At 34.0% G+C, this 13,011-nt stretch overlaps 1 protein-coding gene across 3 annotated transcripts in view; it reads right to left on the bottom strand.

Moving 5' to 3' along the window:
* The window catches only part of LOC149422246 (uncharacterized), a 202,839-nt gene that overhangs the window by 17,551 nt on the left and 172,277 nt on the right, over positions 1 to 13,011 (bottom strand). For all 3 annotated transcript variants that reach the window (XM_089633177.1, XM_089633175.1, XM_089633176.1), the window contains exon 5: positions 6,360 to 6,522. In XM_089633177.1, coding sequence (XP_089489303.1) covers positions 6,360 to 6,522 — 163 coding nt within the window. The remainder of the gene's footprint in view (positions 1 to 6,359; positions 6,523 to 13,011) is intronic.

The following is a 13,011-nucleotide window of genomic DNA, read 5'->3' as shown; positions in this document are numbered from 1 at the left end:
CAGGAACATATTTACCTGGTAAGTCAGTTGAGATTAACACTGTTTGTTGTTTATTACAGCAATTTAGATACAGTTCACACGCACAGGACATAATTGGACTTTCCAATATTTATTTTAATAATATGTATTTATGTTCTTTAATACTTTAGAAGAGAAGTTTAGTTCTAGAAGAGATACTACTTTAAATTGGTGACGGGTACAGCAGCATACAACATGACATTGGTGACAAAGTTAAGCAACATTGAAAGAGATTGGGAACCTTTATAAAATGTGTTTGTAATAAAACAAAATGACTGTAAATTAACAATTTTTAATGCCTGTGGTCCAGAGTGGATGATAGATGATACATTCAGTATCACCTTGATAGAAGACTACAATTCAGCATTAAAACGCTGCTTGAGATTGGTTTAAATATATATACTATTCAGTAAACATTTTCCACCATACTACCAATCTGCCCATATTACCATTCAGTAATCATCTTCCACCATACCACCATTCTGCCCATACTAACATTCAGTAATCATCTTCCACTATACCACCATACTAACATTCAGTAATCATCTTCCACTATACCACCATTCTGCCCATACTAACATTCAGTAATCATCTTCCACTATACCACCATTCTGCCCATACTAACATTCAGTAATCATCTTCCACCATACCACCATTCTGCCCACACTAACATTCAGTAATCATCTTCCACTATACCACCATTCTGCCCATACTAACATTCAGTAATCATCTTCCACTATACCACCATTCTGCCCATACTAACATTCAGTAATCATCTTCCACCATACCACCATTCTGCCCATACTAACATTCAGTAATCATCTTCCACCATACCACCATTCTGCCCATACTAACATTCAGTAATCATCTTCCACTATACCACCATTCTGCCCATACTAACATTCAGTAATCATCTTCCACTATACCACCATTCTGCCCATACTAACATTCAGTAATCATCTTCCACTATACCACCATTCTGCCCATACTAACATTCAGTAATCATCTTCCACCATACCACCATTCTGCCCATACTAACATTCAGTAATCATCTTCCACTATACCACCATACTAACATTCAGTAATCATCTTCCACTATACCACCATTCTGCCCATACTAACATTCAGTAATCATCTTCCACTATACCACCATTCTGCCCATACTAACATTCAGTAATCATCTTCCACTATACCACCATTCTGCCCATACTAACATTCAGTAATCATCTTCCACCATACCACCATTCTGCCCACACTAACATTCAGTAATCATCTTCCACTATACCACCATTCTGCCCATACTAACATTCAGTAATCATCTTCCACTATACCACCATTCTGCCCATACTAACATTCAGTAATCATCTTCCACCATACCACCATTCTGCCCACACTAACATTCAGTAATCATTTTCCACCATACTACCATTCTGTTCATACTACCATTCAGTAATCATCTTCCACCATACCACCATTCTGCCCATACTATTCAATGATCTGGAAGGATCGGTTTTAGATCCCTCATTTCCTTCGGCCTCATAATAATGACTCCGTGTGCAAAATTAAGTACCTATTATAAGTTCTAATGTAATGCGTACGAGTATGAAATGACCTTTTGTCAATGCCATGTTTTTCAAACACTGATATGATGGTGTCATACATCCTTTACTTTAAAAAAATTCCGAGATATTTTATATTTTGACTAATCTAAAATTCTGAATAATATTGATAAAAAATCGATTCAAATTCTCGCATAATGTGTAACTAAGGAGTGCCTTTGCACACTAAAAGGAATTACACACCTCCCTGTAAAAGGTGGCAATACAGAGGCAGTGGAGGGGAGCACCCTAGATCGCTTCCTTGATCATTGGGAGAGTAGACAGATCGGTGCAATAACTATTATTATTCCTCTAACTCAGAAATCGAGATGGGCGACCACACGATATCAGGTCGGCGAGAGTGATTCACCCAGTGTGTAGTGAAATCGTGTTGCTTTTGGCGTCAATTTGCTTTTTTTTTGATTCTCGCAGTATGGTATCCTGTTTTTGGATTAATGATGTCACCATTTTGAGTAGCTCTTCAAAACACTCTATGGCCATTCTTAAAAAGTTCTTCATATCTAGTGGCTCCAGTATTCTCATTACATTCTCATGGCTCAAATTGCAGTTGCTACATCAACCAGTTCTTCACCCAAATCTTCAGGTCTACTGGCTCCAGAATTCTTATTACATTCATGTTACTTAAACAGGGCCGCCGACAGCTAATCTGGGCCCCAAGTCTAGTAGACTATACCGGGCCCCCTCCCCACAACTTACCGGGGGGGGGGGGGTGAGATAACAATTAATAAGTTCATGCTTACCTGCTACTGCTAGGAATACTACTTCATTACCTTTTATTATACCATTATACCAATCATTCGAATTTAGCATAATTATTCAATGGAAATGTTTAAAAAGTTTTGGTGAATACTCAAAATAAAATACTTGTGTTTCTTGTTTGTGTGTATTTACATATTCTTCGTTAATCAAGATATCTTGAGGCTAAATTAAATTATTATATTTGAAAGACAGAAAACAGGTAACAAAAATAAATAATCAATTTTCAAAACCAATGGAAAATAAATTAGGAGTACCGCAGTGATCGATCCTTGGACCCCTATTGTTCATACTCTATAAGTCTATACTAATGACATGGTGAAAATATTTTCAAAATGCAAAGTACGACTATTTGCCGATGATACACTTATATACTTAATTGGAGATAACTATAAAGAACTAATAAATATTTTAAATAAAGCGGGCGGCTGCATCGCCCCTCCCACAGCGGGCCGGCCGGCATGGCGTGCTTGTAGCTTGAGCTGTGAGTGGCACGCTCTGAGAGCGTGTTCACACACATGCGTGGGATGACGTAATTCAGCATATCGCTCGCCATATATTCCAATTTGGAATGTACGGTGAACGTTATGCCAAAAATACGCTATCCCTCGCATATTATAGCTGTGTGCTGTTTGTGAACACGCTCTGACAGTTGGGCCTACGGAGCGTGCGGGCCTGGGCGCCCGGCCCACGTCCGTTCCTAGTGTCATTGGCATTTTTTAGTAAAATATCCGGGCCCCGTCCCGGGCCCCCCTTAGGCCCGGGCCCCAAGTTTCGGACTTGGCTAACGTGCCCTCTCGGCGGCCCTGTACTTAAATAACAGAGCTAAATCAACCAGTTCTTCACCTAAATATTCAGGTCTACTGGCTCCAGTATTCTCATTACATTCATGTGGCTTAAATTACAGCACTACATCAACCATTTAAATTTTTAAAAATAAAATATTGATTTTGCATATTTGGAAATATAAGACCTACATGAATCTCAATTGTGTGGTCTTTTTTAGTATATTAGTTGATCAGAATACCCTAATGATTTTCAATTCTTTTCATATTTATCTTATCATTTTATCAACAGTATAGTCATGTTCTCTATAGTGTAAAAATAAATTTGAAATGTTTCTTTTTAGGTTTTTAGTTAGAAAATTACTCTGAAATCCATTTTTTGCAAGATAATTTTCAAAAAAATTCCAGCAGAGAACTCCTTGTTTTACCTCCCAGAACCCCAGTAGGGCCCACACACCGCAGCCTCGGGGTCTACAGATCCCAAATACGGCCCTGACAGTCCCTTTGAACAGAAAAATAATTAATCTATGATAGATTTTGGTTTCTCCAAGAAAGATGCCATATGTGACTTTTATGGACATTTTCGCATGTATATTATAATATTTATGAACAAGTATTGTAGTTTGGAGGACACGAGTAATGAGGTAAATGGGCCATGAATTCTTACATCTATTCTCTAAAAAATACAAAGCCATTAGAGCATTGGTGCGATATTGAATAATGGCTCTTAACCTTTCACATTCATCAAGCATAATTCACATCTATCCTAGGACACATATAAATACAAAGTGTAAGAAATAAAGACAAATAACTGAAAAAGGTTTATGACTATGTTATTTCCATCCATTACCTCATCTCATTAGTTAGCTCTGACACATTCCCCCGTACAGCAAATAACCAGATCAATAAATGGTAAGTGATGTAGGATAGAGAATTTCAAGTAAAACTAAGCCTTTCAAGAAGTAGAAAATATCAATGAAATTAAGTAGAGTGGAGTGAATAAGCAGTATTGGAAAACGACAGTGTGCATATTTGAATTGTAAACGAAACCGCTTAGGTATGAGTACTAGAACCTTATATGAGTCTAATAGTAATGAGGAGATCCAACAAGAAGCTGATGGAAGCATAATGAACAAGATTAACCCTTCAGTAATTTCATTACTTTTGTACAGTTTGCAATATTTTCTGGGTATTTCAGATGCGCTATACACATCTTATTTTTAAATTTTCCGTTAAACCAAATTCTGTTTAAGAAACTAGATAAAATTATTTCTAAATAGTAAAATTTTAATATCAAATGTAAAATACTTGTCAAAAAGGCTTACCACATTTTTACTCCAATCATAGAAAAATTGAGAGAACTCGATATTTCGAAAACACATTCGTTTTATAGTGATTTGTTTTTGGGGTATTATGCCGTGTTGCGCCACCTCCTTCTTTAGCCAACGTTTCGGACAGCATTGCAGTGTCCATCATCAGGTCAGATGTGTAATCTGAACACGGCATAATACCCCAAAAACAAATCACTATAATACCTTTGGCCGTAAAAATCTCAAATCATACATTCGTTTTGTTCGGGGAATTTGTAAGAAAACTGTACCTTCTCTTTTATCTAGTTAATATAATAAAAAATATTTTTTAATGTTAAACCCATTGTTAGATATATTTTTAGTATTTTATTAATAGATTCCAGTATAAATATTTGAGGCAAACTGGAAAGAATTATTATATCTCTTTCTAACGTCAAAAAAATTAAGTATTTCCGCATGATAGAGAAAAAGATAAAACCAATTTTATAAAATATGGATGCCCGGTCATATACGACCCTAAAACACTGGAGGGGTTAAGAATGGTATCCTAGGAGAATAAACCATATGAAGCGCAGATGAAAGGACAAAAAAGTTGAAGAAGCAACAATAAGACAAGGCACGATCAAGAGAATCCAATATTGAGTCAAGGATCACATTAACAAAAAGTTGAGTGTGGTTCTATTCTCCACAATACAATTCTTCATGGAAAGGATTAAAATGTTGTTGATTTCCTCGTATGATTTTACTTTAACAGTATTATCACCTCTATTAAATTTAGTAACAAACTGTCAACCCCTTTTAACTTCGCAAGTGCCAAAAGTATCCATTGGATACGAAAAATTTGTATCCGTCCAGTGCCGGCGTATCCATATAGTAATCTGAAAACAATGCTTTCAGTTTGTGGGATTTTTGCCCTCGGCATACGACAAAGGTGTTAAAGTCACGGGAACTCGGCATTTCAAAGATTATGGGGTAACTGTACTGCAGTAAATAATACTCACAAATTTTACACTATTATTAACCCCTAGGGGCTAGAGCTTTGAGTTTATCGTGCCCATGCACGGTACAAACCACTGCAATTGCAGTGTCATCCTTAGACATTAATTTTACCTACGGATATTACTTATAATAGGTTTGTTAAAGACAAAAATAAAAATGTCACTTCATCAAGTATGGTATTGTCTACTTGTTGGCTTTAACAAACAAATGTTTTTATTATTGTGGTTTCTTGCCGGCCTCTATGGGTTAATATATATTGTTAGATTGTACGGGTTAAGACGACACAATACCCTAAAATAAAGTCGGAAAAAGGCTTGTACAAAAATATTCTGCGCGCAGCCTGGCATATTGGACAGACCTGCGGTCGAAATAGCCCCGACAGGACAAAAAAATTGATATTCCACGGGGTTTATTTGAATTAATTCTGATAAATGTTTACTAAAATATCAGATGTTTCCAACTGAATATCTCGGGAAGTTACTAATTCATCGTCTAGAAAAATAAAAATTTGGTGCTTATCGCTAATTTTATAGTTGAAAAATGTTTTAAAAAATTTTCAAGGGCAAGGTACTGTTTTATTTTATTAATCTTCAATATTAATAAAAATATTTCATATTCACGGGTATTGGTCTGAAAAAAAAGATATTATAGTTACGAATTCGTCGGCATGAACTAAAATATGAACCTTGAGCAAATCCCCATTATTAGAGTCTTGTGTCGCATTAAGAAATTTTTGATAGCAGATTAGGTTAGTTTAGACTGGAAAAAGAAAAATATTTCCTAATCTATAATATTATAGTTTTACAACAGTCTTCGATATTTTAGACCGATGACTCCAGACAACGATATAATAATTGTGAAGTGATAGTTACCATGGTTCAGCCTGAACTTGCGGTGCTTGTCGACTAGGTCCGGGCAGACGAGTGCCTCAACTTCCGGCTGCGCCATGACCCCCTTCCTCGGGCAGCGTGAATCCGGGCACGATATGTCATACGCACCGTTCATTATCTCATACTCTGCATAGGCCTGCATGCACTGTGGGACCAAACAGACAAAAAAATAAGATTAAAAACAATTTTAATTATGTATTACATTAAATATAAAATCTTTACAATAATTTGACTCAGTTTTTTAAGTGCCTTTCTGACTAAGGGCTGGTTCTTTGTAATCTTCAATTTTGGCTACACTTAACTTTGCAGATAGTCAAAAAAGGAACTAATGAATTCAAAATATGGCGACGCCACCGACTGAAAAGTCAAAAGTGTCTATCTGTATGTTATATAGCGAAAGAAATGGAAGAGAAGAAGAAAGTAAAAACGACAGAACAAAAAGTACAACAGACGAGACAAAATAGAACATTGAAGAAAAGTGATGAAAAAAAGAAACTCATAAAACCTTAGTAATTAATTTATCACTTTTCTATTTTATCTGGTTACCGGTATGTACCAAAATGACAATTCAACACACCTTTAAAAGTGATATAAAGTAGTGAAAAGTGATGAAACAAAAAGTAGATTAAATAGGTAAGATTTATAGATTTATTTTTTTTTCATCAAAGGTGTGTTGAGTTATCATGGAACCGTATCTTCCACCCTCAAACGAATTACACATAGGTGGTTTCGGCTAACATTTCACAAAGTTATCACTGTTAAAAATATATGTCACAGTGTCCGGAAACTCATAGTACAAGCGGAAAAGTGGAGAACCCGAAAAAATCGATATGAGCATGTCATTTTTTTTTTTAATTTTTTTAGTAATCAAAGGGTTAAAAAAATCGTTGATATTAATCCCCTAGCGACCGATTTTTTTTACAAATTCGACCTAAAAATACTCCATTTTTGGACTCGATTTACTCAAACCAAACCTGATAGAGATTCAGTTTCCGGTTTGTACTAGAGTTTTCGGACACGATACATCAAAATAAAAATGGGGAAAATTTATTTACTGTTCGTGGATGTTTTTTTATATTGAAACAATGGGTGTATATATAACAATTTGACCTAAAATGATAACGTAAAGCATACTCGGTTGACAGACGAATCAATTTAGAAAGGTAAATATTTTATGACAAGGGGATTTAAAGAATACATAAGCGCAGCGTTTCCCAAATGGGGAGGCGAAATTAAAGTTTCCGCGAAAAAAGAGAAGTAAAAAAAAGAACACATCAAAAGTTATTCAAGATTGAGGTATATCAGGCGAACGAGTATCTTTCATGCAACAAACTAAAAGTATTGTTAAAAAAAAAATATTTTTTACACTACCTCCATATTCATAAAAGATACCATACACGGAGGAAACTTACTGATAAAAAATATTACTAATTTATTAAAAATCTTGTCAAATTATTCATATTCCTGTTAAAAACGGGACTGCAGGCTTTTAACGAATGAATTGACAGATTTCCTATCAAACTGTCTGTAAAACAAGAATATGTTATTAGGATGTCGGAACACGTGTTCATAAAAATTCGAATATTGTTTCATTTCGTCATTATATTATATAAGGAAAAGATAGTTTTTCTGTTTAAGGCGAAGCTTAGTGCTAAATCACTATTTTCGAGTAATCTTTATTAGGAATTGGTTTACATTATGAATACCAACAAATATGCTTTAGATAAATTGAAGCTTTTCCCATCGTTTCCCTTGAGTAGAATTAAAATAAAATCATTAATTACTCAATAAAAAATATAAATGTAAGCTACTAAAATTTTTTTTTTTCAATAGAAATGTATGAACGCATAAAAGAAACGACTTTAAAAAGATACAATATTGTGACTAAGATTTTTTGTGACAGTTTCCCTTGATTACTTTAAATTATTAGATTAGATGATTGGATAGAGGTTGTATTTTTTTATTATTTTTGTACTATTTTTATTTCTTGCTAGAGCAATCCCGATGAGTTACAAAACTTGACGAGAGGAACTTACTATACATAGGTGGGAGTTATTTCTTGAAAATATGTTCACAAAATAAATAAAAACCACTTTGGCGCTTGAAATCGAGCGTTTCTAGACTCCGTTTGTCAAGCGATTTTAATGTCTATTACCTATATTCGTGGCGCTATAAGGCATAACAAGAATATACACATTTTGGCTTGTAGCTTCCTCTTAACTACCAGTTGGGTATTTTGGACTCAAATCCATTATGTTTTGTATAAAAAATGTCGCGCAGCCGTTCCTCTTGAGGGTTCTGTTCTAAATTTCATTGGGAAACGCTGCTTAGGGGTATTATTACCCTTCTGCTAACAAGTTGTTTTCATAACATAAATATTGTATCACAGAATATTTACAAAGTTTGAACATTTTTGTAAAAAGACACTGTGAACATTATTATGAACGGAGGTAACGATAATAATATTTGCTTTTAAATATTTCATGACATGATTACAGATTATAGCAAATGTGTTCAGTTTATTAGTAAGTGCATCGCAGAGCCAGACCCATTGGCCATGAAACACATTTTAAATTAACTACAACGGTTTATCTTTTTAATACTTCAAAGAAATCTGCAACTAAACTATTTAATCTAATTGTTTATATTGTATTACCTATTTATATGACTATTTTATTTTTGATTTATATTTTAATTTTATGTTTATGTACCTGCCTAATATTTTTTTCTCTTTGTTTTATCTTATTTCCATTTTTATAACTTTTTACTTTATTTTATTGTTTCCCTGTTTTACTGCATTTCATCTAATATGGCAGACTGGGATTGCACTATCCTCCCAGTCCCACTGGATTAAAACTTAAATAAATAATAATAAACTACAATTTAAAGGAAATAAAACGCTGTACATTGTAATAAAAAATAAACAATATAAGAATAAATCTTTCTTTCCAACCTTTTCCATTCTCTTCCCCATCTCATTCCCCCCCTCCCCACTGGCTTTGGGCAGTTGAGACACTTGTGCGCTGTTCAAAATACCAAATGGGATCATCTTGTTTAAGTACCTACACGGAGAAAACTTACTGATATTGCTAATTTATTAAGAATCTCTTCAAATTATGCTTAATCCGGCTAAGCCGACTGCAGGCTCTTATCGAATGAATTGATAGGTATTCTGTTAAACTTTTAGTAAAAAAGAAATGTGATATCGCCATGTCGGAATACGTGTTCATAAAAATCGTTATATTTTCGCATTTCGTCATTATATATTATCAGGGCAAAAGCAACTGCATGGATTGCGTGTATTACTATATATTAGGAACGTACAAAAGTTTAACAGGAAATGGCCTGATTTTAATAAATCAGCATTTGCTCATTTTCTCCGTATGTGGCGTCAAAGACCACTAAAGGGTTACCATTGAAGGGTTTACTGACACAAATAAATAAGCGACAATGACAGCAGCTATGACAATGACAGTCATAGCTGCTGTCATTGCTCTGTAAAACAGCAAGGCTTAAATAAAACATGACTTTTGAGAAGTTGTTGCTAATGGTTCTGAATGGAATTCTTCTGCGTTTGGAATGATGACCTTCCGAGCTAAATAGGCATTTTTCTATTTCCTGCTGATGATATATTAAAAAAGGAAACCTTAGAAGCCCTCTGCGGATTTGTCGGCCTTTGAAGCTGGCCGTGATCTAGATACGTATCATTGTTTAGAGAGAAATGTACTGGAGAATAACACCATCAGGGTGAATCCGAGAATGTTAAAACCCACACGGAAAAAAATACGGATTTATTAAAAATCTAGTCAAATTATTCGTATTCCTGTTAAAAACGGGACTGCAGACAGTGCAGACCTTTGACGAATGAAATGACAGGTTTCCTAACAAACCGTCGGTAAAACACGAACATGTTATTAGGATGTCGGGACACGTGTTCATAAAAATAATAATAATAATAATAGTGTTTTATTATTTTTTTTTTGTAACAAATAGATATAATGATATCCTCACTGGGATCTCCCGTGCTGAGGATTTAATTTACGCTTCCGATTTTGTTGTCCGGGTTAAATCTTCCCCATAGGAAAAACTAAACCCTTCCACTCACTTTTCCACAAATGATCAGCTAGTCAATCAACACTATGTAAGTGCATTATATAAGTAAAATAAATACAAAACAATACAAGAACAACAACACGTCAACTCACCAGATATCAAATGGGAAAAAAATTCACCGTCTCCAGATATTTTCATATCAGAGGGTTCGTTCGGCTCGGTAGAACTTCTAACAGGGCCTATAAATCCTACTGATCCCTCAACATAAATATTTAAAAAATCTTTTGTTATCCTACATGTATTCAAAATGACCGACTTTTGCATCTTTATATATAAATTTTTTGATAGATCTAATACGCCTTAATTTTTAATTAGAGAGCTAGATATAATGCCAGTAGCCGAAATAACGAATGGTAATATTTTTATAGTCTGAGAATGCCAAATTCTTTTTATTTCATTTCCTAAATCTGTGTATTTTCTTATTTTTTCGCTAACAGATTTTTGAATATTACAGGAATTTGGTATAGCGACATCAATGATATAAGTTATTTTTTTAATTTTGTCATGTAAAACTATATCGGGTCTGTTATGACTAATCGCTCGGTCTGTTAACACATTGTTTGCGGGAGACGCTTAAAAGCGTTTTTCGTATTTGTACACTATTGGTAAAGCGCGGGAGACGCCAAAATGCGTTGTAGGTACACTTAGAGTAACAATATATTACGAGTAACGTATGATGTTGGTTACTCTGTGAAGTAAAAATTATGCGTCAGCTCTCGTGACATGTGTACTAGGTACCTGGCAATTCGTGGAATTGAGTCGGGTGGCCGGCCGACTGTGGTCATAAAACATGCACTTGAAATAAAATAACTGTAAGATAAATATTTCGTTTTTTTTTTAAATCTTTATATTTCTTCACTGTTAAAGCGATATTGTTTCGTTCAAGACGTTCTCTATTTTCTTTTCTGTCTACATTCCGCTTTAAAAATCTCGTACAAAGTATTTGTGTGCTGTGCTCGAAAATTTATTTGTTACATAATAAAGGGATATTTTTTCATAAAAATACCCTATAAAATGGACTACGGTAATGATAATCGATTACAATAAATATATGAAAGGCATTGACCTAGCAGACCAATATCTTTCGTATTATTCTATTTTACGAAAAACCACTAAATGGACAAAAAGGCTAGCAATGTATATAATAAATTGTGCATTATTCAACTCATTTGTTGTGTACAACTCCGTAAAAGAAAGGAAAATAAAATATAAACAATTTTTTAAGGAAATCGCAGAGCACTGGGTGGCTGAGATTTCGTCAGATAATAGTCAAGACCCGGAACCAACACCATCAACATCTGGTATCCGAAAAAAATCTTCAAAATCTGATCGTCCAGGAAGACTATCGATGGATATGCTAAAACATATATTGGAAAAGATTGAAGGCCCTGGTAAAAATAAGAATCTGCGAAAGCGATGTCGTGTGTGCGCGGTACACAAAATACTTAGCAAAACCCGGTACGTGTGTAAATTCTATGATGTACCTTTACATGAAGGGAATTGTTTCCAACGATTTCATACTTTCAAACAATATTAGTGTTTAGTGGTGTGTATTTAAAAAAATATATATACTTTGTTGAATGTGCATAAAATGACTAAATAGACAATACGACAAAAGTGCAGTTTTTTCAATTTTTTTAAATTTAAACTTATATATCGTAATTGTTTCTTCAAAAATATAAAAATTTGTGACCAGATCATGATAAAAAATTTCAAATAAGGTAAAATACTGAAAATTTTATTTAAATTTGATCAATAGTTCAGAAGTTATAGCTATTTTACATGAAACGGAATTTTGTGCGCGAACATGATAAAAATTGCCCGCTTTACGGCGTAGATTGATTAAAAAACCCCCCGCAAACATTGTGTTAGTATAGTTTTATCATAATATATTTTATAAAATTCGTTTTCTAAAAATGAATTTGGTTCGTATTCATAATATGGTACTATATTACGGCAGTCAATCAAGTTATGTTTAATTACCAAATTTTGGTGAATTATTTTTAAAACTTGATTGTGCCTAAATGTATACTCGGACGGTGCTAATATAGAACATCCCGATATAATATGTTCTATAGTTTCCGGAAAAGCCAAACATTTTCTACACAAATCATCTATTTGATTTGTATCTTTGATTATATGCTTTCTATAATTTTTAGTATTAATGACTCTATCCTGAATGGCAAACATAAATCCTTCTATTTCTGCGCTCAACTCTCCAATACTCAACCATTTGTTTTACGAAAATTTGTCAACATACGTTTGGTTGAGATAATTGAAGTGTTTTGCGTGTAAAATTTTATTTGACCAGGAATCTAATAATTCCTGGTTGGGATTTATAAAAATGTTGGCATTCTCATCGTATAAATTTAAAGGTGTAATATTTCTATCTGCCTTGCAAATTATTTTGTGCATTTCTGAGCTATGAGCTTTCCTATGGAAAAAAGTTCTTAGCATTTCTACCTGATTATGTTTCAAAGAAGTTATTTTGACTATACCTCTACCTCCTAAATTTCTAGGT

The sequence above is a fragment of the Hesperophylax consimilis genome, chromosome 7, assembly GCF_061612785.1.
Source record: "Hesperophylax consimilis isolate HC1 chromosome 7, BYU_Hcon_1.0, whole genome shotgun sequence".
Classification (NCBI taxonomy): Eukaryota; Metazoa; Arthropoda; class Insecta; order Trichoptera; family Limnephilidae; genus Hesperophylax; species Hesperophylax consimilis.
This window is presented reverse-complemented; position numbering and strand designations above follow the sequence as displayed.